At 40.7% G+C, this 25463-nt stretch overlaps 3 protein-coding genes across 3 annotated transcripts; all 3 read left to right on the top strand.

Annotated features, from left to right (window-relative positions):
* Positions 1-2322: 2322 nt before the first annotated feature.
* LOC103721973 (subtilisin-like protease SBT4.3) lies at positions 2323-5710 on the top strand. The gene is made up of 9 exons (XM_026810367.3): positions 2323-2414; positions 2624-2715; positions 2916-3153; positions 3283-3790; positions 3900-3961; positions 4184-4390; positions 4494-4605; positions 4772-4985; positions 5171-5710. Exons 1-9 carry the CDS (start codon positions 2338-2340, stop codon positions 5701-5703), a joined length of 2043 nt encoding a protein of 680 aa, XP_026666168.3. The 5' UTR covers positions 2323-2337; the 3' UTR covers positions 5704-5710.
* Positions 5711-10585: 4875 nt separating this feature from the next.
* Positions 10586-14075, top strand: LOC103721974 (subtilisin-like protease SBT4.3). The gene is made up of 10 exons (XM_088711861.1): positions 10586-10681; positions 10795-10886; positions 11310-11401; positions 11540-11777; positions 11872-12385; positions 12476-12542; positions 12635-12860; positions 12964-13075; positions 13163-13376; positions 13543-14075. Exons 1-10 carry the CDS (start codon positions 10586-10588, stop codon positions 14073-14075), a joined length of 2184 nt encoding a protein of 727 aa, XP_088567987.1.
* A 9111-nt stretch (positions 14076-23186) lies between these two features.
* On the top strand, positions 23187-25002 carry LOC103721969 (subtilisin-like protease SBT4.10; the record flags this gene model as incomplete). The annotated part of the gene is given in 5 exon segments (XM_088720935.1): positions 23187-23216; positions 23340-23419; positions 23637-23748; positions 23858-24071; positions 24392-25002. Coding segments are annotated over 5 exon segments (969 nt in total), but the record flags the coding sequence as incomplete, so codon positions are not given.
* Between the last annotated feature and the right edge of the window lie 461 nt (positions 25003-25463).

The raw sequence follows: 25463 nt of genomic DNA, 5'->3' as shown, positions 1-25463 counted from the left end.
TCTCTATTATAATGAATATTTAATATAATAAAGTACATCTTGATTAATATAATCCTTTAGTAAAATATTATCATAATTCTTATTTAGTACAATATTTTGATATTATAACATGTATATGATAACTACTGATATAAATATATCATTTAGTTCTACTATCACCAATTGTCTGAAGCTCAAAACTAGTTTTTATATGCTCTTATCATCTTTCTCAAGACTAGGACTAAGGCTAGCAGCTGGAGTTTGAAATATAAAAGGCAGTCAGGTCTCATCTGTTCTTGTTATAAAATGACTCTCACATATTACAATTATGAAAAGAAAGACTTGCTAGCATGCCTTTTTGTTTCCCTGCCAGTTTAGTATGATTTGGAGAGTTGGAGTTTTGATCTGAACACTCATGAACAGTATTCCAATGAAAAATTTTCCAACATGAAAAAAAGAGGCCAAGTCTGTATTGGTCTTTCTTTCTTTCGGTCTGCTCTCATCATTAGCTCCTATGACTTATCTATTTCTAAATCATGAAAAGGGCGGTTGTCGGCTGGTCGTTCTTTTAGTTTACGAAAGATCGCTAGCTCAGTGCAGTGTCTCGTCGAGTCTAACTCAAGCCCGTTTGTTGCCGAGCCATTCATCTGAACAGTGACCTGTGCACCCAACAATAGAAATGGGATACAAAGATATTATTATTAAAGAATGATGTCACTCTTTGATTTTATTACTAAAGGGCAACAACAAACAAACCTCATAGAAGATTGTTAGCGACAGCACTGGGGCCAGGATCTGGCTGTTAAGACCCGGTCTCACAGACCCGCATGTGTCGCCCCGCTCTACTCCCCAGAGACCAGCTAATAAAGAGTAATGTCATGGTGTAAATTCAGAGGCAAACACGCTAAGCTCGCTGGTGTGGAAGGCAATTACTTTTGCACCGTTTCAGAAGGGGTGCGGAATGATCCTTTCGTTCGTCCAATGCACGGTCTCTTGCTTACTGGGAAGTGGTCTCCATTCGAAACCCCATAACAAACTAAACCACCTCACACTGCCACGACTACTACACTGACGTATTATATAGATGTGCATCGTTGCCTTCGTTTTCTCAGCGTTCACAGATCCTCGCAGCATGGCTTCCAAGAGCTACCCACTGTGGCTACTCGTTTCCCTCGCTAGCATTGTCTCCATCTCTCTGCGTGCATCCTTTGCTGAAGCTGATGAAGAAAGACAGGTTAGAAACATTCTGAGTAGATCTATATAGAAATAGAATATCTGGAAAAAATATATTTATATAGACGGATATGTCTTCATGCCGTTGTTTTTTAAGTTGGTCTTCTTGGGCAGCTAATTAATGGTGCATAAGGATCCTTCTCTTTCTCACACAGCATGTAGAATTTCAAGAACTCATATAATATAACGTTGTAGAAATTAAAACATTATGTTAATTGATAAAAGAGGATATATAAATTTTGTAATTTATATTCCGTCTAGATTATCTGTTCATGTCTATTTTCTCCTAAATATGTCTGATCTGAGCATGAACAAAATTCCTTGCTCTGATATTTAGCGATGTCTCTCGCGAGCCTTTTTACTCTGTCATGATCTCACTGGCATTTAATCTTGAAGAATAAAAATTATATGATTCCGAATATAGATCCTAAATGTATATTTTATTGGTATTTCATCTGTCTACAAATATAGATGCAATTTCTATTTATCCTTTAAATCTGGATCATAGCCATCCATTGGAGTCCCATAAAATAATTTCAACTTTGTGACATATATTTGAATTATTTTCTGTCATAAATAAATAAAATTCAAAAAAAAGTCAAAAAAGATTGCTCTAAGTCATAGAGTTTTTTCTACATAAATAAAATATTAATTCTCTTTCAATTGAAAGAACAATGCCTAGTTGGTAGCAAAGAGTTTTTTCCTTAATAACTGAGTAGGATATGGAGTACTTTATTTTTATGAAAATGATACAAACATTGTCATTTTTTTAGGAAAAACGAGAGCCCAAACCCACCAATTACTTCTATCGGGAAAAAGAGAGAGAGAGAGAGAGAATACAACTTCCTTTTGAAAAATGAGGAGTGCCAATTACAAGAGACACCTTTCCACTAAGCATGACGTACATTGCCGTGTTTAAGATGAGAGAACAAGGTTAATAATGTATATACCACAAAAGCCCAAGTTGATAGGAAAAGAATCAACAGTACGTCAGACATAACGATCCAATGTGGAAGCTTCTCCTAATGGACGAGGGAGGCAACCACGGAGCTATAGCCCTATTTGCAGGTAATTGGTTACTTGATGGCTCTGATGTTCCATTTCATGCAGGTTTATATCGTTTACATGGGTCAGCTGCCTTCGGAGGGATACTCAACTGAGTCCCACCATCTTAATTTGCTAGATCAAGTGCTTGAGGGCAGGTTCTCTCTCTCTCTCTGTCTCTCTCTCAAAATTCATTGTTCTCAGTTATACTTGGTTAGCTTGCAAGACCTAATGAGGATTAGCTTTAGAGTTGATCACATGTGAACCCGTGCATGCTGTACCCGCCCAGCCCTGAAAGCAAACCATCAATCAGACCATCATCTTTTTTACTTGGACTAACTTTGATTATTTGGATTTGGTAGTGCAGTTCAGCCAGAGAAAACTTGGTTTATAGCTATAGAAGAAGCTTTAATGGACTTGCAGCTAAGCTCACTAAGCAAGAGAAAGGAAAACTAGCTGGTATGTTCTTCTAGATAATCCTCAAACAAACTAAAGTTGAAGCTGTTCTTGTAATAAATAAGATTGAACAGCAATGGGTTTGGGAGAGTTCACGCTGTCACATTGTGAAAAATCGTAGGTGGTCCTGTTGCTATGTTTTTCCATTTTCTAATTTTATTGTTTTTATCGCTTTTGTTTAATTTCGATGATAAAATCTGAAGGTATGGAAGACATAGTATCAGTTTTCCCAAGCAAGAGCCTCAAACCCCACACCACAAGATCATGGGATTTCTTACGCTTCCCTGAGACCGTAAGGCGAAACCCAGCATTGGAGAGTGATGTTATTGTCGGAATGTTGGATACTGGGATCTGGCCAGAATCTAAATCTTTCAGTGATGAAGGTTTTGGACCACGACCAAGTAAATGGAAGGGAGCTTGCATAAGTTTAAAATGCAACAAGTATGCATCACTTCTCATCATTTCCCTCATTCTTTTCTTTTTTCCACCATGCCCTTTATGTAGAGCATAGCTTTCATTTTTATTAGTAGCACAAGTCACTAAGCTCATATCGTTATCGTGTTACGTTAGTAAAATTATCGGAGCTCGCTACTACAATGGCTTGAAAGAATCCTCCGACAGTGAAGACTCTGCACGCGATTTTGAAGGCCATGGCACCCACACTGCATCCACTGTGGCAGGCCGCAGTGTACAAAATACAAGCCTATGTGGCCTCGCCGGAGGGACCGCCAGAAGTGCGGTGCCATCCGCCAGGATTGCTGTGTACAAAATATGTTGGACGGGATGCGGAGAACATGACATCTTAGCAGCATTCGACGATGCCATCGCCGACGGGGTTGACATCATATCCATTTCAGTAGGGAAATATTCTGCCGAAGACTACTTCACTGACGCGATAGCCATTGGGGCCTTCCATGCAATGAGGAAAGGGATCCTAGTATCAGCCTCAGGAGGTAATGCTGGACCCGGCCGCGGGACAGTTTCTAATGTTGCACCATGGATGCTGGTTGCAGCGGCTAGCAGCACTGATAGGCACATCATAGACAAATTGGTATTGGGAAATCGAAGGACCATTGTGGTAAGTTAGTTTCCTAGGATGAGTTGGATTTCCTGTCTCAATCTTCGGAGTTTAAGAGATGGCGGCATGCATTGCAAGAACTTCACAAGATTTCTGTTTGAACATACAGGGAGCTTCTATCAATACTTTTCCTACAGAGAAGAGGTCCTACCCTTTCATATCTGCTGACGGGTAATGCTACTAATTAGTTTATGATCTCATTATATGTTCTTTTTGAGGATGAAATGGGTCTCCCAATATATCATTTCATTGATATGACGAAATTATTACAAAGATAAAACGGTTAGCTAGGTTAGTTTATCTCATTATATAGCCCTCTTCATATTTTCTAACAAGCTCAAGAACTTTGCGTCATCAGCTTTTGTTTTCATAATCCCTTCTTGTGCCCTGCAGGGCATGTTATAACTTGACGCAAGACATGGTGAAAGGGAAAATAGTTTTCTGTGGAACCACTGGTGATGTATCAGTGCCTTTTCTCGCTGGCGCTGAGGGAGCAGTTATGTTAGGTGATCTCGATTACTCATACTCATTCCCCCTTCCAGCCCTGATAGTGAGCGATTCTGAGCTCAAGAGTCTTACTGAGTATATAAACAAAAGCAGGTAAGTTCAGCTCCCAACGTTCTACCAAGTTTTAAGAACTATATATATCTGTAGTTCCAAGAGTCCAGAAATGATAGATTCCTTGGAAATGGGCTTGGAACAGGAATCCTGTGGCTAATATACATAAAAGTGAAGCTGTCTTTGATTCTAATGCTCCTGTTATTGCTTCGTTCTCATCTAGAGGGCCAAATATAATCACACCTGATATTTTAAAGGTAATTCATTTCCTCAGATTCTCCATCCCTTGTAGGGCATGGCTTAGACGTGAACCATTGTCTCAGCTGAGAGCCAGCATAAGCTCAAAGACATGAGTTTGTCGCACATAATTAGATTGAATTATACAACCGTGTTTCACTAACAATAATGACGAAATACTTGCAGCCTGATATTAGTGCACCAGGGATTGACATCTTGGCCGGTTGGTCTCCGAAGGCCTCCATGTCGGACTATGAGAATGACACACGCTCCGTTATGTACAACATCATATCAGGAACTTCCATGGCTTGCCCTCACGTAACTGGCGCTGCTGCTTATGTGAAGTCATTTCACCCGAAGTGGTCTCCTGCAGCCATCATGTCTGCTCTAATCACGACTGGTATTCTTCTGATGCTCTTGCCGCGGATCTTGGCTTGCATAGTTAGCATAAATCTATTACAAACTTTAAATTCTACGGCACACCGTTTCCTCTACCGATTAACAGCAAGCAAGCTCTCATATGCTGATATTATAAATTAATGAACAAGTTTGGTGAGGTAACTTCCGCTTTGATTTGTGACATAGCTTCTCCGATGAATCCTTCGCTCCATCAGGATGCTGAACTGGCCTATGGAGCTGGCCAAGTCAACCCGAGAAAGGCAGTTCATCCCGGTCTGGTGTATGATGCTACCGCAGAAGACCACATTAAAATGCTATGTTACCAAGGTTACAACACATCCATGATTAGACTCATAACTGGAGATAAGAGCAGCTGTTCCAAAAGCGAGAAGGGAAGTGCAAGGGATCTAAACTACCCTTCCATGGCTTTCTTTGTTGAATTGGACAAGCCCTTCATAGGAAAGTTCTCGAGAACCGTCACTAATGTTGGCAAAGCGGATTCCAAATACACAGCAAGAATTAGCTCAGATCCCAAACTAAAGGTCACTGTGGAACCCAACCAATTATCATTTAGAAAATTACATGAGAAGCAAAAGTTTGTCGTGACAGTTTCTGGGCGACTGCATGCAATAAATTCGCTCGCATCCGCTTCGGTTATATGGTCTGATCGCAAGCACAGCGTGAGGAGTCCTATAATTGTGCATACAAAGGACAAATAGCAATAGTTCTGGTATCAAAATGTTTTACATGGAGAATTGTCTTTCTTAACATTTGTTGGAATATTTTTTCCTTCAAAAAAAAAAAAAATTGCCGGAATATTCAAATTGTTTCCACATTCTTTCTTAATACGTCTTCTTTCTGTCAGTTACTTCAGTTTCTTATAATTCATTTTATGTGTAGTGAAGCTTGGAATTGTTGTCCTAATGTTTTGATCCATAAATATAGACACGTTGAGCCAAGGTTTGGTCTTATGAATTTGTCATCATTCAGTCAAAGGTTGTGTCGTCTAGCTTGAAATTTTGATCCTTATGTTTCTATGTGCGGTTGAATTGTCTCTTGCTGCTTCGAAGTGAACATTGCCTCGCGCGGATCTGTGGGTTTAAATGCTTTCAAGGAGAATGGGCTGGCGAGCACACACCCGGGAGCACGAGGCTTGGCTTGTCTTTAAGGGCCCGGTCTATTGATGGCTCGAGAGCTAGCATGAATCTTAGCCAACACAAATTTTTCGCAAGACCCAAAAAGAAAAAATAGAAAAAAGGGAGCTCATGTGCTGGGCACATGAGACGGAAGAAGAGAACTCCGAATAGGAGTCGCATCTTCTTCCTGATTCCATCAGAAAATGAATTCTAGGGCTTGCTAGATTTCGGTAATAACTCTGAATTTCATCTATAAAAGGATCTCCTTTCTTTCCTCTATGCATTGTTCCTAATCCCTAATCAATCACCGGCAAGATCTATATATCCACGTTCCCTTGATTTTTCCGTTGAGTGTTCCCGACGAGCCACCATGGATTCATTGTCGGAATGAGGTAATCTACGTCAATCCTTCTTCTATGCCTATCTCCAAGTTCTTTGGACATCATCGATGGCCTGATTGTCATTAGCGATCACTGGATTTAGCCATAAGAGGTTCCCCTATTTCTTTGGTTCTTTTTCTTTTGTTTCTTTTTTTGCCGCCAGCCACTATGTGCTCGTTGGGTTCGCGGAAAAAGAAGAGGAGAAAGTGTGGTCAACGGAAAAGTAATGAGATGCCTCTTATTTGGTTAGAGTTTTCAAAGGAGAGAGACGGAAAAATTGTATTCCCATGAAAATACGATTCCCACATTTCATGAAAAAACCTTTCCCATGAGAAATATGGTAAAAGTTACTTTTCCATTAGCTGGAAATCACTCAATTTTTATTTTTTTCCAAAAAGGCCCTTCAACATTAAAGAGGCATTAAAGACCTAATTTTTATTAAGGGTATAATAGGAATTACACATAACTTTTTCAGAAAAGTAGATGGTCAACCAAACATAAGCACTCTGAAAATCTGTCACTTTTCTATGGTCAACCAAACATGCCAGAAGTACATTTCCAGGCATCCTCTTCTTAGGAATTTGCTTTCCAGGAATCATATTTTTGAAAGAAAAATGCTTCCCGCGAACCAAACGAGTCCTATGTGAAAGATGGAAAAAAAACTGTTTTGGTTTCCTACCAAAACAGAGTATATATTGCTCTAAATATAGAGAATTCTGTTACAAGTATGAGGCGATAAATTTACAATGATAAAGATCAATAACAGAAAATAAAACAGAAACCATGTGGAGCCAGGAAGATCAACGTTATCAGCTAGGAAAAATTGAAAATGTGAGGCAATCATACTGTATTCAAATTAATCTAATCCTTGACTCTTATCACAACCACCTGAAACCACTTCATTATCTTACTGTTGTCCTCACCGCCATCTCTAGAGGCTGAGCTAGGGCAGATGCTTGCCATCGCCGCCGACCATTTTGAGGTCTTCCTCGGATCGAAAGCAAGGCTACCCCCCTTTTTTCTTTTTTTCCTTCTTTTTCCTCCAGTCCAGTCGATAATCGGTGCCGTGGGACATCACCACCGCCGACGTAGGTCGATGTTGTGGGTGTGGCCGGCTTCTTCTCTTTTGGGAAGAGAGCCAATGGGTCTCTATTTTTCTCTTGTTTTTTCTCTCTTTCGCTCTGTTGCTCTCTCTCCTCTCTTTCTCTCTCTTTATCCCTTGTCCTCTTTGTACTCTTTCTTTCTTTCTAGATTCCTTAATAAGCTTGAGGAAGGGATCTAACAGCTTGTAGACTGGTTGACCCTTGGAGGGGTCCTAGGCCAGCATCGTGCGACTGGGAGCTCCGAGTCGATCGGTATTGTATAATCATAGATCCTGAGCCGATATTGTGCAACTATCTAATCATCCCTTTGCAATATTTCAATATTAATTATGGTCATTTATAATTAATCAGAGGATGAGACCTGAACTTATATGGGGACAACCATCTAGGCAAGAAGGTGTTGAAAGGATATCCTACCCTCGAGTTCATGGATCGAGAAGTGGATCGGTGGTGGTTGTACTTGAGCCTAAGATCGATAGAGGCAAGAATTTAAAAGGATACCATGCTCTCGAGTTCATAGATTAAGAAGTAGATTGGTGTTGCTATACTAAAGTCTGAGATTGATAGAGATAAGAATTTTTGTACACAATCACCTATATAGATATAAATACTTTTGTAACGTATACCGATGATTCTAGATCTTTTCATTATTTGCCATGTGATTGCCGATTTACTGTCGATCTAAATTTATTAATGAATATGATGCTGGTCATTTTGGTTTCTTGATTGTATCACTTTGATTGTATTCGATATTGATGATTTTGGTTGCTCTGAATATTATGCTAATCATTTTGAAATTTGACAAGAAATAAAATATAAAATTATATTTCCTCTGCCATAGATGAAATTAAATAGTTTGATTGCTGAGTATATGGATTTGGACTAGTCATGTTATGGATTGCCATTCACGGGCCTAATCATGAAACCTAGGTCTGTCGCTATAGCCGAAGCATGGGTATTATGATTGCCAATTATGTGCCAAATTGTGAAACTTTAGTTTGCCACCACAGGTGGAAGCATGAATATTATGATTTGTCACCACAGGCTAAATTATAAAATTATGGTTTTTCAATCCCAAGCTGAAGCATGACTGTGGATAGTCTAAATCAGAAAGATAATTATTGATCAAAAATTTGGATAATAGTAGAAGCTAAGATATATGAAACCACTATTGAACAAAAATTTTATACTGATGATATATTTGACATATTTTTCTGAAGGAGTTGTATGTTTGATGACGTACATTTGTGTGCATATTTATATAAATTTATTTGAGTTATGTTGAATAATTGGTATGAGGTTTTATGATTTTGCTTGCATTTTGATATGGTTTATAGCTAATTTCTATTTCAAATTTATTTTATCTATATTGGTTTGAGCACGAGAGATTCTTACTAGGCTGTAAAGCTCATACCACCTCTTTCTTTTTCATTTTAGAGTTGTAGGATGCTTAGTCTCGGATGGGTCGGATATGAAGTTCGAGCGTCGGAGTTATTAGTTAGATAGTTGATTTTTTAATACCAAATGACCATTTGAATCTTTGTAATTAAGTAAACTCTTCTAATTATAGATCAAATTTTATGATTAATTTAATTATTGTGGTACTATTGAAAAGTTTGTTTATCTTAAAACCTTACATGATCTTTAGAGCATCGCTTTAGAATTTATGCAACCATGTCATGTTGCCGACCTAGGTGATGGGTGTAGGGTGTGACATCAACTCAACTTGACCAGCCATTCCGTACCCATGCACGTGGTGTGGCGCGGTGTCGTGTATCTTCATAATAATCCCATCACTTTGGTCATCTTGATAGAGTCTATAAATAGGCTCTGGGTCACTCTCTCATTTTGTTTTCTTCATTATGTTTCTTCTGGACAACTGAAGGAGTCGATAAAGTCTAGCCTCCCAGCTGCGCTTTATTTTCTTCATTATGTTTCTCTTTTGGACAACTGAAGGAGTTAATCGGATCTACCTTGTCAATGATCGTACTTGTTAGAGGGGGGTTAAGTTGAGCCAGATTGTTATACTTTGAGGACGAGATCACGACAAACTCATACGAGGGTAAATTATGTTCTTAGGATAGCATTCTTAGGCAAGCTTATCTATCAAGCTGATTTTTCAAAAGTTCCCTAGATATAAATTCAAATTGAATTCATTATTTCTTTGCAATATAGCAATTTTTAGGTGCTATACCACCAACAAGGCTAACTTTTTGGCACATTGGATAGAAAATTATGCTGGAAGACTTTTTGAGTTGGGCCTCTAGAGTTTTGCTATCTTTTGATGTTTCTAGTGCATATCACATAAAATCATAGCTATCCTTCTTAGCTCTTTCTTTCCCCCCCGAAAAAAATAATATTACTTGCGAATCAACTCAGTGCACCGTGATCCATCTGTCAAGCATCTAGGCCCACCCTGGTAATTTTTGTCTAGCTTGTACAATTATTATTATTATTATTATTATTATTATTATTATTATTATTATTATTATTATTATTATTATTATTATTATTATTATTGAGCAGGGTCTCCTTCATATAGAAATTACAGAACAGCAAATCCATCATTCTAAGAAACTGTTGAGGAGTAACATTAAAAAAAAAAAAAAGCCGTTCAGGGCTATTTATTTTGACTAAATACTGTGTTTCCCAGCCGTAGAATTTTAGAAAACTCACAGGGCTGGCTGTCAGGAAAATGCCATGGGCTAGCCATCAGAAAAATACCATCATCGTGCGGTGATTTTTTAAGGAAATCTAGACGAAGACAGCTCACGATTCCCGCTGTTTTGGCAACTAGACAATATAGGAAAAAAATATGATGATAAAGAAAATCCCGTCGGTAACATATTTTTCGTTGCTCAAGGGATTACTTTTTTGAGAATAAGGTGAGCACATTAAGCCACCCATGCTCAAGGGATTATATAATATCATCATAACACATAGGAGCTCGCCTCATTCTGGAGGGTAAGCGACCCATAAAACATGGTTCCCACGAGATCTCTTCTATGGTTTCTCATTGCCCTCAGCTCCATCTCTCTTCTTGCTTCTTTCACTGATGCTGTCGATCAAGAGAGACAGGTGAGAAATCAATTGAGATTGAATGGATCTCTTTGGCTATCTAGTTTTTCTGTACGCTCATAATCGAATATGGAGAAAAGTTTGATGGGTAGGAGATGATGCATGTCATGCAGGTTTATATTGTTTACATGGGAGACCGGCACTCCGAGGATTACTCGACTGAGTCTCTCCATCTCAACATGCTTGATCGAGTGATTGAGGACAGGTTCTCTCTCAACATATCTATACTTAATTTTCTCAAAAAACAAGTATTTAGTCTTTACATTAAAAGGAGCTACTTGACCGCATGGATCTGTCATTTCGACTACTGATATTACCTTTAAATTTTTCTAATAAAACCTGTTTATATAAAAATATTTTTATAGCCTATTAATGAAAATATTAAAAAATAATGTCCAGCTGTATTTTTTTTTTTGCTTAGACCAGCTGCAGTTTTTTCAGAAACTTTATTTATTTTAAGTTGATTTTTTTCCTTTTTCCAATATCTACATGCATTTGTACATGTTCATATACTTGCCATTAGGTGCACTTGTGCATGTTTACAGTAGAACGGTATCATGGATTATAAAATGCTTGAAATGATCAAAGGTCTATGATATATTTATATATACATGTTGGGTCATTGCAGCTCAGCCCAGGAGAGGTTAGTCTATAGCTATAAAAGGAGCTTTAATGGGTTTGCTGCGAAACTCAAACATGAAGAGCAAAAAATCCTAGCTGGTACGTCTTTCCAAAATAAAATCAGGATTAGCATTTCTTAGGTGACTAGGCGTGCTTTCTGCTGACAATCTATTTTTTTTATAACACTTCTTAGGTGACTCCGAATTTTATGATTTATGGTTTTTGACAAACTCGCAGGCATGGACGGCGTAGTATCGGTGTTTCCCAGTAGAACCCTCAAGCCTCACACCACAAGATCATGGGACTTCTTAGGATTCACCAAAACTGAAAAAAGAAATCTAGCATTGGAGAGGGATATTATTGTCGGGATGCTGGACACAGGAATCTGGCCTGAATCCGAATCTTTTAGAGACGAGGGGCTTGGGCCACCACCAAAGAGATGGAAAGGAGCTTGCGTAAATCTCCGATGCAACAAGTATGCTCGCATTCCCTCATTAATTCTTCTCATCCTGATGCTGCATTCTGTTTCCAGAATCGGTACTAAAACTTTTCCCACCATTATATTGCAGTAAAATTATTGGAGCCCGTTACTACGGTTCCGGAGATTCTGTCGCAGCCCATCTGGAACTCTCGCCACGCGACTTCGAAGGCCACGGCACCCACACCGCCTCCACGGTGGCCGGCGATCTCAAGGGCAACGCGAGCCTGTACGGTCTAGCGCCGGGGACCGCCAGAGGCGGGGTGCCCTCCGCTCGAATTGCAGTGTACAAGATTTGCTGGGCGGACGCATGCCAAGATCATGACATCTTGGCTGCGTTCGATGACGCGATAGCCGACGGCGTCGACATGATCTCCGTCTCGCTCGGGGCAGGTTATCCAGTTCATTATTTCGAAGACGCCATAGCCATTGGGTCCTTCCATGCAATGAAGAAAGGGATTCTTACGTCAGCGTCGGCTGGTAATGACGGTCCATCTCAGGTTACCGTATCCAACGTCGCCCCCTGGATGCTGGTGGCCGCAGCTAGCACCACCGACCGGCATATTGTAGACAAGTTGGTTTTAGGAAACAATCGCACTGTTTCGGTAGGTGATCAACATTTAATTAGAATGCTACGACCTATGCTTATATTCAAGTGCTGAATCCCCTCCTGATCATTTCCTCTTGTTCGATAGGGATTTTCCATCAATACCTTCCCCACCGAGAAAAGGTTTTACCCATTCGTTTTTGCCATGGAGAAGAATACATTCGAATAGTATGTATCTCATTTCCATCCTTTGTGTCTTCTGACGCCACCCTATCTTATCCTCCTGTGGTTTTGATTCCATCTTTTCCTTTCTCTCCCAGTGGTTGTAGCGCAGAAATTTTAAAGAACAGTGCGGCGCGCGGGAAGATTCTTCTGTGTGGATATTACGATGATGGAGGAGCACCTTTGCTTGCTGGTGCTAAGGGGATGGTGATGTGGTTCGACTCAGAGTCATCATATACGTTCCCACTTCCAGCAATTGGTGTCCTCACCAAAGACGCCAAGATGCTTGTGAATTACATCAACAAAACCAGGTAAACGATTTTATTTCCTAATTAACATTCAATTGCAAAGTCCCACAGCTGTAAGCACCACGAAGAGCTCCACACTGAATCCTTTACAATGGGCTTGGATCAGGAATCCTGTAGCTAACATACGTAAAAGTGAAGCAGTCTTTGATCCTAAAGCCCCCGTTGTTGCTTCTTTCTCTTCTAGAGGGCCAAGTTTGATCACACCGGACATTTTGAAGGTATATTTCAGAAGATAGTATATTTCTGTTTGCTATGGAAACCAACCGTTAGGATATCTAATCGCAGTAGTCTTGGAAATTTTGCAGCCTGATTTAAGCGCTCCTGGAGTTGATATCTTGGCAGCATGGTCACCGAATGCGTCGATCTCATCGTATGAGAACGATACACGTTCGGTCAAATACAACATTATATCGGGAACATCCATGTCATGCCCTCACGTAACAGCCGTTGCCGCATATGTTAAATCATTTCATCCAAAATGGTCTCCAGCAGCCATCATGTCTGCCCTGATTACAACTGGTAATTGTCGTACCTTCTAATATTTTTTCCCGTAAAGTTTTGCCTTTAACCACCTTCATTTTACCAAAATTAAAAACAAAATAATGATATCATTTTCCTAATAATCTAACTATATCCATAAGCATGTACCCAAAACCATCCTAATTTTTTCTGGTTTGTGATGTAGCTTCACCAATGAATCCTTCTTACCATCCGGATGCTGAACTAGCTCATGGAGCTGGCCAGGTAAACCCAATAAAGGCACGGAGTCCAGGTTTAGTGTATGATGCCAGTGCAAGGGACTACGTACAGATGCTATGCAATCAAGGCTACAATGACACAACAATTAGAGCGATTACTGGAGACAACAATAGTTGTCCCAAGGATTCAAAAGGATCTCCAAGAGATCTTAATTACCCTTCAATTGCTGTCTATGTTAAAACGAAAACAGGTTTTCACGCAGAGTTTCCAAGAATCGTTACCAATGTTGGCTATCCAAGGTCCACATATACAGCAAGGATCAACTCAGGATCCAAACTTAATGTTACAGGGAATCCCAGGGTGCTATCCTTCAGGAAATTGTATCAGAAGCAGAAATTTGTTGTGACGGTTTCTGGGCCCCCACTCTCGCTTAATTCGACTGCCTCAGCTTCAATCATATGGTCTGATGGCAAGCATCATGTAAGGAGTCCAATAGTTGCATACGGACAACTCCCTTGATGTTCTCATTCCCAAGGAACCTGCTGCGAAGGTTTTTCCTTTTGTTTTCAGATGTGGATGGAAGAGTAGCTTTATCTTTATGTCTCAGTTTCTTCCATTTGTTTCTTATAATGGATTATACGATATGTTATCAAAGAATGCAGGTGAAGTATTCAACATGACCATATCATAATTGCATGAGTTGCCTTTAAAAAAATCTTAATAGTCGAGGCTCTGTTTTGTGCAGTTCATGTTAGAAAAGACCACATACGGTGGTTCGTTTGGATATTCCTATATTTCCATAATTGTACAAAATTATCATAACGTTTTTCTTTAATAAATTTAAATTTATACCAATTATATATAATTGGTAAACGACGTCAACCCTTTCATCAAGTATCTTTTAATTTGCATTAAGAACCAACAAATTCATTGCCAAGATCTTAGTATGTTAACTACAATAATCATTTTTCTAAAACCTTTATTGATCATTATGTTGATACTCGTACTTCCAAAGGGTTACTGGAAGGAATTTGGAATAGAATAAGAACACTGATTGCTATGTCAGCTGTTATATTTTGATCTATTTGCCCGAATTATACTAATTTGAAAAAATATATTTTACCTGGTATAAATATTTGGTTTAATAAATACTAATTTAACTATATTAATAGTGTAAACATGGAAATAACAGCTTTTATTAGTTTATAACTATTATAGAACAGCTTTTATAATGTAACAATGCGGCGGCAAACCTCCTCTAAAATATCTTTGATGATAGATATAACGTTATGACGACCATCATTTCCTTTAAACCATTCAAGGCAGTCGCACCAAACTTACTTGATATTATTCTTATTGACACTCTTACCGCTCCATTGAATGACTTTATTTCTTCTTTACAAACTAAATTTGTGGCCCTTTTGATGGAAAAATTAGAGTTGTTCGTTTAGACGATTGCGCCATCAGAGCCACTCGCTCGTGTTTGCACCAGAGATTGACTTCATTGTGGCTGGAAGATGTTCTTGAGCCACCGATTTGAGTCAGGCCCAGATTGGATCCTTTTGAGTCTGTTTTATTTTTATTTTCTGCATTTGAGTCGATTTGGTCATTTGCTTTTGTTTTAGTCAAGTCAATTGGGTTAGCTATTAAGTCGTGTAATTGGGTCGAGTGATTGGATCGATTTTGGTATGTAATCAATCGATTGACTTAGTCAATTGATTCACTTGATGTAAGGTTTATATAAAGGCCACCCTTCTCATGAATTAGGACATTAAAGAATTAAATAAAATCTAACCTCCTTTTCTCCTCTTCCTCCTCTTCTCTTCTTTTCCCCTCTCCTCTTTTCTTCTTCTTCTTCCTTCTCTCTTCTCCCTGTAGTGGTCCTCCATCAGTTTGGTATCAGGGTAGGCCGGCTTTGCCCGTGCTGCCAAAGCTCCGGGATCTGGTTTATTGACGAACCACCCCCGATACCCATGTCTGCCACATGAGTTCCTCACTGAATTCATTGCACCGCGAACGCCAGAACGCGCTGAAGCACAACGTACAACGCGCGTTGCAAAGAGGAAGGGAAGCCTGATCTCCCCTCTCTCCTCTCTCTCTCCCTCGGTGTTCACAAGAAAGAGGGGTCCCTCTCCCCCTCTCGGTTTTCACCAGAATAAAAGGGGAAAACCCCTGTCGCCGGATCCTTCCCACCCGTCATTGCACTCGTGCCCACCGCCGCCACCAGGCACCGCTAGCAGCACCCGGGTCGGATGTCCACACAGCCCACTGCCACTCCGTGAAGGGCCAGGATGCCGCCCCATCCTCGTCCGACCTTACCTTCACTGTCACCAACCCTCTTCACCCGTGGCCGCCCTCGCCGCCGCTCGCCGTCGCCGGCCGGAGCTCATGACCGGCCGCCGCCCGTCGCGCAGGCCACCGAGCTCGATCCACAACCAGTGCCGTGAAGATCGGCGCGACCTCCCGCTACCGTCGGGAGGTTGAAGGAGATCAGTCCTAACGGGTAAGGGACTACCCGCTGACCTGCTCCCCACTAGCCTGAACCCGTTCTAAAAAAAAAATGCACGTGACTGCACGTGTCTGCTGAAAAAAATCGCACGTAATCGCACGTGCTGCTAAAAAAAAAGGCTCTGCACATGACCGCACGTGCCGCCGAAAAAAAGGCATACCTGTTCATCTTCTCTGCGACTGCCTCGCTGCTGCCATCGCCACCAGAGCTTCACCGACTAGAGTTTGATGTGTGGATTTCTAGAGCAGAGTTGCAGCACCTTGACCCTAACCTTCTGGAGCAGTATGATAGCGGGCCAAACCTGCACTCGACGGAGTCGAGTTTTTTTACCTAGAAGGAGTTGATGGGGACATCAGAGCCGTTCGTCCAGACGATTGCGCCATTAGAGCCACTCGCTCGCATCAGAGATTGACTTCATTGTGGCTGGAAGATGATCTTGAGCCACCGATTTGAGTCAGACCCAGATTGGATCCATTTAAGTCTATTTTATTTTTATTTTCTGCATTTGAGTCGATTTGGTCATTTGCTTTTGTTTTAGTCAAGTCAATTGGATTAGCTATTAAATCGTATAATTGGATCGAGTAATTAGATCGATTTTGGTATGTAATCAATTAGTTGACTTAGTTAATTGATTGAGGATCCAAGTTTGATATGTCATCAATAATTGACTTAATGTAAGACCTATATAAAGGCCACCCTCTCATGAATTAGGGCATTGAAAAATTGAATAAAATCTAGCCTCGTTTTCTGCTCTTCCTCCTCTTCTCTTCTTCTCCTCTCTCCTCCTCTTTTCTTCTTCCTCTCCTCCTCTTTTCTTCTTCCTCTTCCTTCTCTCTTCTCCCTGCAGTGGTCCTTCATCACCTCTTCACTACTTTTTGGGCATTGAGGCTAAGATTATTACTTCTCGACTTCATCTAACCCAATCAAAGTATATTTTTCATCTTCTCAAAACTAACATGGATGGTTTTAAGCCTATCTCGACACCTATATCTACCGAGTCCCAACTTTCTCATTTTGATGGTTTGCCACTTTCTGATTCAACTCAATGTTGGAGTGGGGTGGGTGCACTTCAGTACTTTATTAGTTACACGTCCTGACGTTGCTTTTGCAGCTAACCAAGTATGTCAGTTTATGAATAGGCCTAGTTCCATGCACTGGCTTGCAGTCAAACGTATTCCTTGCTACTTGAAGCATGCATATTATCGACTATGATATTTATTTAACCAAAGGCCCATCCTCTTCTCTTTATATCTATTCCAACACCAATTGGGTAGGTGATCCTGGTGACGGGCATTCTATAAGTGGCTTCAATATTTTTTTCATAATAATTTCATATCCTGAAGTGCTAAAAAGCAATGCACTATAGCATGTTCAAGTACTAAATCTGAATACAAAGGGCTCGCCAATGTTACTGTTGAATTAATTTGGATTCAATCTTTACTATATGAATTGGGTATCTCAATTTTTCAAGTCCTTATACTTTGGTGTGATAATTTATCTGCCATATATCTTACTACCAATCTCGTGTTTTATGCTCGGGTCAAGCATGTTGAATTGATTTTCATTTTGTTCGCGAGCGAGTCGCTTGTCGTCAGCTTCATGTCCAATTTATCTCCTCCAATGACCAACTCGTTGATATATTCACTAAAGGACTTACCTCCCAATGCTTTCGGTAGTTGTGTTCCATGCTCTAAGTGGTACCTATATATCTTAGCTTGCAGGGGAGTATTAGTAGTATCTTCATCTCAGCCCTATATTAAGCCACATATTAAGGATCAATGATTTTAAAAATTTTGAATTTTAAATTTTAAATTTTGAATTCTGTATTTTGAATTTTGGGTTCTGAATTTTGAATTTCAAATAGTATAAATTTAAGGTTGATCCTAAGAATCCATTTATTATTTTTTACTATCTTTGTATCATTCTAGTTGTAATCTCTTGTACATTCTCAACTATAAATACGCATACAAAGACAAGTTCAGGTCTATGAGTATCATCCATCTCGGTGTGTCCTTTTTTTTGGTAAAAATGTCGAAGCTTCTTTGGAAACTTCTAATTTCGGTAGCTACAGCCACGAGGTGCTCTCCGGGTGCATACAAAGTCTCAATTCATCTCTTGCCATAAAAAGCACCCCACAAGTAATCCTTCTTCTTCCTCTCTGTCACGCCCCGGACCCGGATCCGTGACACGGCCGTGCTATTGCCGACTATCGCCCACAGTAGCACGCAGCCTCATACAGGGGTAACAAGTAGCCAAAAGGATTCAAACTTTCATATATTAAAATATTTACAGTATAACCTTGAAGTTCGATACCAAAAATACAGAACTTCTATGCTATTCAAATGTACAAAAGTATATAAGCTTCTCCAAAAATAACGAAGCTCTGTAACAAAATAAAAATATATCTGATGGCGATCACTGGTGAGGATCTGAAAGAAACGAAGCATAAACAGACGTGAGCTACACGGCTCAGTAAGTAATCCTGCATAATCCTACCGGATCAACTAGTAGGCTAAACATATATATCAAGGTTTGAGAAGCTGACATGCATATTTATCTAATAATCATCATGGCATAATATGTATGCAAATTAAACAAAGCAGTAGTGCAAGTCACAAAAATTTTCATAAAATATGCATATGAAACCGTGCCCCCGGCATGCCGTGGTCCATTCTCTCGGATGCTACTGCGAAGTCAGTCTCGGCCACTGGCGGGGCCAGCTCAGTTATTATTCAGCCACTGGCGGAGCAGACTCAGTTACTATTCAGCCATTGGCGAGGCAGGCTCAGTTACTATTCAGCCACTGGCGGGGCAGGCTCAGTCATTCTCAGTAGCATCTTTGAGCCCATTATAGTGCCTCTTGGCTAGATAGTATTTCGTTATACTAACTTGCTTGCATGATTAAAATATCAGCATAATTATGGTGCATACATGGCCATAGTTTATTAGATCAGGCGAGTTACTTATCCATCATAACATATCATGCATGAATAACACTTTAAAAACTTAACAAACATAGTACTCATATGATCCATAATAAGATTAAATTAGATTACTTATTTTTCATAACATAACATTCATGAAGTATGTACTTGAATAACACTTAGAAAAAAAATATTAATATCATGACATGATCCAACGTAGGATTAGAACAGGTTATTTACGATAAGTTGTTATCAATTCTTTGAGTCCGGACGACGAGTCTTTAATTCCTAGAACTATTTTATAAGACTCACATTATCCTCTATTTATCATAAATTTTAGCCCAATTAAAGTAAATTTGAGTCTACCAGGCCTAATTGGGCCTCTAAGGGAAAGGTTGGGCCTGATTTGTGGTTAAGTCCACTTTTTCTAGCCAATTTGGCCTTCTGCCAATTTAATTGGGCCTGGTATGGGCTTGATTTAGGGCTAATTGGGCTTGCTGGGGTCAACCTGTTATGAACATGGTTCGGACCCAGCTGAATTGGGTTTAATTGGGTTCGGATTTAGCCCAATTTGCTTAATTTGGGTTCATTCAGGCTTGGTCGGATTCAGACCCAACACCAATTAGGCCTAATTGACCCATTCAATCTGATTGGGCTTGGATCGACCCTTCATTTGGGCTCACCCAATCGATTTGAACCATTTGGGCCTAACGGGTTTCGGACCCGGACTCGGATCCGACCCGCTAGGCAGACCCGTTAAGGATCCTTCTGGGGGCTTCCAGAGGCTTCGGCCTCTTCGTTCGCCCCCCCTTCTCCTCTCTCCGGTCTCCATCATCCCGATCCCCCTTTCCCCCGGTTCCCTTTGGTCTTCCGGCTCACCCCCTTCCTTCGCTGGCGGTCGGAGAGATGGAGCGCCCTCCGATCCACCGGCCGAAGCGGGGCTCCTCCCTCGGGGCAGCGGCGGCGGGAGGCCGGTCTCCTTTCTCCCCTTCTCCGAAGTGATGCCGGAGAAGAGGGGGAAGGCCGGGAGGTGATGTCGAGGCCGGGCCTTCTCCGGGGGTCTTCACCGATTTCGACCACGGCTAGGTAAGGCCGTGGTCCGGGGTAAGTACTTATTTTTTGTTTTCTTCTTCCTCTTCTGTTTTCTTCTTCTCCCTTTTTCCCCTTTTTCTTGTGGAAGTCGCGCCACCACCTCTCGGTCGGCGGAGAGGTGGGGCTCGGCCTTGGCTGGCGGCCTTGAGGCCGCGTTGGTCGCCGGCACGGCAGACCCGGCGGCCCTTGGCTGCCCCTCAGCCCTAGGGCAGCCATGGCCGGGGCCTATCACCTGCAGGCCGAGTCCGGCTGGGCTCGGCCCGGGTGGCGTTGGGCTCGGCTTGGGCCGTTCTCAGGCCGGCCCGCGGCCTGTAGGTCCGGCCCGCAGCCCGTGGATCCGGCCCGCGGCCCTCCTCCTGTCTCTCTCTCCCGTGCCGGTCTCCTCCTCTCTGTGCCGGTCTCCTCCCCTCTGTTTCATCAGTGAAACAGAGGGGAGAATACCCCACAGAGGGGTACCTCCACCCTGTCCTTGCCTAGAGACCTACTTACTGAGCCTTACCTTTTTGTGGTCGGTTGAAGCTGTGGGGTATCACCTCGGTTCACAGTCCCTCCTTCCTCTCCTGGGGCTGCGGGTACCTTCTACCTCCAGCTCCTGGGCCTAGCTTCCTGGTACAGCAATTCCAAGGGGTTAGAGGTTAGGGAGGGTAGATGCAAGGTTTCGGGGGGTTTGCAGGCTTTGGGCTATAAAAGCTTGGCTTAGGATTTGACCCCAAGGAGAGGTGGCATTCTCTCCTTCCTCAGTGCCCCGGGAGCCACCATCTGCCCCTCCCTTCTGGCCAGCTCAGGGTTCAGCTGCCGAGGAGGAGGAGGTGGCGGGCTCTGGTTGTGCATGCTTGTGGGGGTCTCTTCGTTGGCCATCTGGTGGTCCTGTCTTTTCAGCCATCGGGGAAGACGGCATTCTGTTCTTCCTGGGCCTGCAAGGCTGTTAACCCCTCACCCTGGCCCAATCCCTTCAACTGGGCCTACAGTATTGGGCCCGGTCTGTATTGGGCCCGGACATTACACACTCTCTCTCTCTCTCTCGCGCGCACAAAAGAAATCTTTGTCCTTGGGCATTAGCCTTGCATCTATTGCAGGTTGTTGTTTCAAAATATTGTTGCAATGACAATTGGAGTTCCTATAAAAAATCCATCAAACATAGACATTTCTCAAAATTCAGAGAGCAGGTGGGGCTTGGAACCAAGTTAAATGGATAAGAGGGATGAGAATAGCGGTTGGATTTAGAGCGCAGGAGGTGTTGGATGGGAAGGAGGTAGTGGGAGATTTTGATTTATCTTGTTTTCCATCTGACCTGTATTTGGTCCGATCGGACCCAATTGCCTTCTCTAAAGTAGCATTGGTCAAATGTTATGAAGTGCAGGATTAATTGGCTAAGAACCACCCAGCCACAATGACAATAATCTACTTTGCTAAAGTTAGATTTTATTATAATTTTTAAAATTTTATTCATATTATGGAAACATATTTATTCGAATAACACAATGGTATTTCATATTTTATAATTATTTATTTTTATAAAATTCAATTCTTTCCTTTTTGACAAAAAATGAAAAACGAATAACTTTATTTTTCATCAAATCACCAAGTGTCATGTTGATGTTCAGCTCTATTTGGGTACTAGCTATGTCTTGTAGCTATTGTATAGACTTTTAGTTTCAGCCAAGCTTCGACTTGTACCAAAAAATAGCTGGATTTTATTTTTACAATATTTTCAAACTACTTTTCTTAAAATATTGAAAATACCAGCAAGTATTATATATATATATATATATATATATATATATATATATATATATACAAGTGTTTAAAAATGATGATTTTATTTATGCTGCAATAAAAGGGCATCAATAATACTTAATATTATTCAGATAATAGATAATTTTAATTTATTTTTAATATACAAATTTGGTTGAATAACTGATCAAGACATACGGCCAAATTGATCTCATGCGTCCTTATTTGGGATTCAAATTGAACTCCATATCAATGTATATTTATACTGGACAAGATGTTAATTCATGGCATTTTTCAAAAATGCTACTAAAATAATGTTGTGGATTTTATGATAAAAATAAGATACAAACTAATAGCTGGCAATTTATTATATATAAGGGTAAAGTGTTGTTTCCTTTTTTTTTTTTTTTTTCCTAAGAAAGATCGCTAAGGTTATATGATAAATATGAGTTATAAAACAATATCTGGCAATTATCATCAATGCGGGGCAAGTGTTATTTCTGTTTCAAATTTTTAGTTGATGTTTTTTTCTTTACAAATTATACATGAATTTGTACGTGCTTATTGTACTACTCTCTCGCTTGCTCGTCTCTTTCATGCTAGCGTTGGAATAAAAATAATGCTCAAACTGATCGGAGTTTACGAAATAGGATTGAAGTGGTGCAGTTCAGCCCACGAGTGCTTGATCTACAGCTATAAAAGGAGCTTTAATGGATTTGCTACTTGTAGCAGTTCGGATCCTTAAATTTTTTGATTCTATTCAGCAAATAATCGATGTGAGATTAAATACATGCTTGTATGGATTCCCACATACTTCTTTCATTTCAGTTTTGACGTGGACCTCGGGCTAAGAGTTTAAATTTATTCAAATTTAATCATGAATATCATGATCGGCCCATCGTCAGTTCCAATAAAAATTTTTGCTGTAGTGTCTTCTGGTCCATATAGATTATGGGCCGGATCTATTTTGATTTTATATAAATATTCAAAAATTATCACGTAAATAACCGATGTTGGACGAGAGCAAAAACAGCTAGTGGTATGGGCTGTCACAGGCTGTACTTCTCATCATCGATGCATAATCATAACCACGAGTAGATAACTCTGAATTTTATATTCATGTTCTTTTGACAAACTTGCAAGGATTGGAGGAATAGTGTCAGTGTTCCCTTGTAGAATCCTAAAGCTTCACACCACAAGATCATGGGACTTCTTAGGATTCACCGAAAGTCCAAAGAGAGAACTAGCATTGCAGAGGGTGAGGGGGATGTTATTGTCGGGGTGATTGACACCGGAATCTGGCCTGAATCCGAATCTTTCAGCGATGAGGGATTTGGGCCACCGCCGAATAGATGGAAGAAGCCTGCCTAAAATTTTCTAGGAAACAATGAGACTATCGTGGTACGTGCTGATGGTTATTTAGCTTAGGCTTTTTTTTTCCCTCCATCCTTGAATAAAATCTGTTCTTACCTCTAGATTATGTTCAATTCCTTAATCTTGACATGGTTTCCTCCTGTTTGATAGGGAAGTTCTGTCAATACTTTCCCCACTGAGAAAAGGTTTTACCCACTCATTTATTTTGGTGACGACGATAAGTTCGGAAGGTAATGCCGCCAGCGTAGATAAATCGTTTTCATTTATTCGGTTCGGTTTTCATTCAATCGTTTCTCTCTTTGTTTTTTTTTGCTCGCAGTGATTGTAACCTAGGGTTAAAATAAGAGTCAATTTTAATTTCCGGCATTCTAAATGCAAAGCGATCGAAATATTTGGGACATTCATGTGTCGTTGCATCTGAATCCCTTACAATGGGGCTTGAATCAGGAATCCTGTGGCTAACATTCGCAGAAGCGACGAGGTATTGGATCCTAAAGCCCCTAGTGTTGCTTCTTTCTCTTCTAAAGGGCCAAATAACATCACATTGGACATTCTGAAGGTACATTTAAGAAGATACATAGAATGCAGATGATTTATGACATACCACATTTATGTTAGGAGCTAATTGTTAGAATGTACGATCATAATAGGGTTGGGAAATTTTGCAGCCTGATATAAGTGCTCCTGGAGTTGATATCTTGGCAGCATGGTCCCCTAAGGCCAAGGTGTCATTTTCTAAGTTGGATACACGTTCGGTCAAGTACAACATTATATCCAGAACATCCATGGCTTGTCCTCATGTGACGGGCATTGCTGCATATGTTAGATCATTTCACCCAAAATGGTCTCCAGCAGCTATCATGTCTGCTCTGATCACAACTGGTAATCGTTCTACCTTCAAGAAGTCTTTTATCTAAAATTTTTCCTTAACCCCAAATTCAATCAAAATTGAAAAATGATGGATAAGATTTTTCAAATAATTTAAGATACAAAACTGTCCTAACCTTGAGGTTTTAAAATCATGATTACTTCAGGCCAATCAGCTACACCTTAGAGCTTCATGATCTTGTTTCTAGGGATCGATCTTTTACCTTAACTATAAAAAATAAAACACGATTACTTAGCAATCATAATAATCTATGTTCGATACTTTCATATAAATTAACTATATGCAATACTTTTTGTTTTGATTTGTCATGTAGCTTCACCAATGAATCCTTCCTACCATTCGGATGCTGAACTAGCTTATGGAGCTGGCCAGGTCAACCCAAGAAAGGCACGGAGTCCAGGTCTTGTGTATGATGCCACTGCAACAGATTACGTAGAAATGCTGTGCCATCAAGGCTACAATACGTCGATGATTAGGCTCATAGCTGGAGATAAGATCACTTGTCCCAAGGATGCAAATGGATCTGCAAGGGATCTGAACTACCCTTCATTGGCTGCCTACGTTCAAACAGATAAAAGGTTTTGAATGCAGTTTCCAAGGATGGTTACAAATGTTGGCCATTCAAACTCCACATACACAGCAAGGATCAACTCCAGCTCCAAACTTAATGTTACAGTGAATCCCAAAGTGCTATCCTTTACTAAATTGTATGAGAAGCAAAAATTTGTTGTGACGGTTTCCGGGGGGCCACTCTCGTTTCGTTCGGTTGCCTCAGCTTCCATCATATGGTCTGATGGCAACCATCAAGTCAGGAGCCCAATATGTGTGCACACGGACTATATTTGAGCTTCACATGTCTGAGGAATTTGTTTCCTTTTTTTAAATTCAATAATGAGCTAACTGATAGCTTAATTTTACTTCAGATTTCAGCTGCTTCTTCCATCTATTTCTTATAATTAACTTATGTGGTGCATTAGCAAATGCAAGTAATGAGTATTTAAATTCGTTTTCTCAAAACAAGAAAAAGGAAGAAGAGTATTGGAATTTAGGTTTGGTGATTTGAGTTTAGCTAGTAGCACTTGATACACAAGACCAAGGTCCACTGTACTGGTACCGGTCGGCGTACCGGTGGCGGCTGGACTGGTACGGTACCGGTCCCAGACCGGTTCCGAATTCCACGCTATCCAACGCTGATCCACGTCTGTTCCGTACTGGTCCCGTACCGGTTCTCCAACAATAAGCTACCGGTACCGGATTCCACGCCGATCCAGTATCGATCCTAGGTCGGACCGGTCCGTACTGGCCGGTGCGGACCGGTTCGGCAGACCTTGCACAAGACTCTTGATATGATCAATCCCTCGCCACTAGATGCCTAACCGGCTTTG

The sequence above is a fragment of the Phoenix dactylifera genome, chromosome 1, assembly GCF_051530095.1.
Source record: "Phoenix dactylifera cultivar Ajwa chromosome 1, Ajwa_hap1_PhDact_Kaust_v1.1, whole genome shotgun sequence".
In the NCBI taxonomy this organism is placed as follows: domain Eukaryota; kingdom Viridiplantae; phylum Streptophyta; class Magnoliopsida; order Arecales; family Arecaceae; genus Phoenix; species Phoenix dactylifera.
The sequence above is the reverse complement of the archived record's forward strand: the minus strand, read 5'-3'. Positions and strand labels throughout refer to the sequence as shown.

Excerpts from the sequence above, each read along its gene's own strand:
- LOC103721974 (XM_088711861.1), top strand. The coding sequence starts at position 10,586 with ATGGTTCCCACGAGATCTCTTCTATGGTTTCTCATTGCCCTCAGCTCC. Across the intron at positions 11,778-11,871 it reads GTAAATCTCCGATGCAACAA|TAAAATTATTGGAGCCCGTT; the intron begins GTATGCTCGCAT and ends ATTATATTGCAG. Across the intron at positions 13,377-13,542 it reads GTCTGCCCTGATTACAACTG|CTTCACCAATGAATCCTTCT; the intron begins GTAATTGTCGTA and ends TTTGTGATGTAG.
- LOC103721973 (XM_026810367.3), top strand. The coding sequence starts at position 2,338 with ATGGGTCAGCTGCCTTCGGAGGGATACTCAACTGAGTCCCACCATCTT. Across the intron at positions 3,791-3,899 it reads GAAATCGAAGGACCATTGTG|GGAGCTTCTATCAATACTTT; the intron begins GTAAGTTAGTTT and ends TTGAACATACAG. Across the intron at positions 4,391-4,493 it reads GAGTATATAAACAAAAGCAG|GAATCCTGTGGCTAATATAC; the intron begins GTAAGTTCAGCT and ends GGCTTGGAACAG.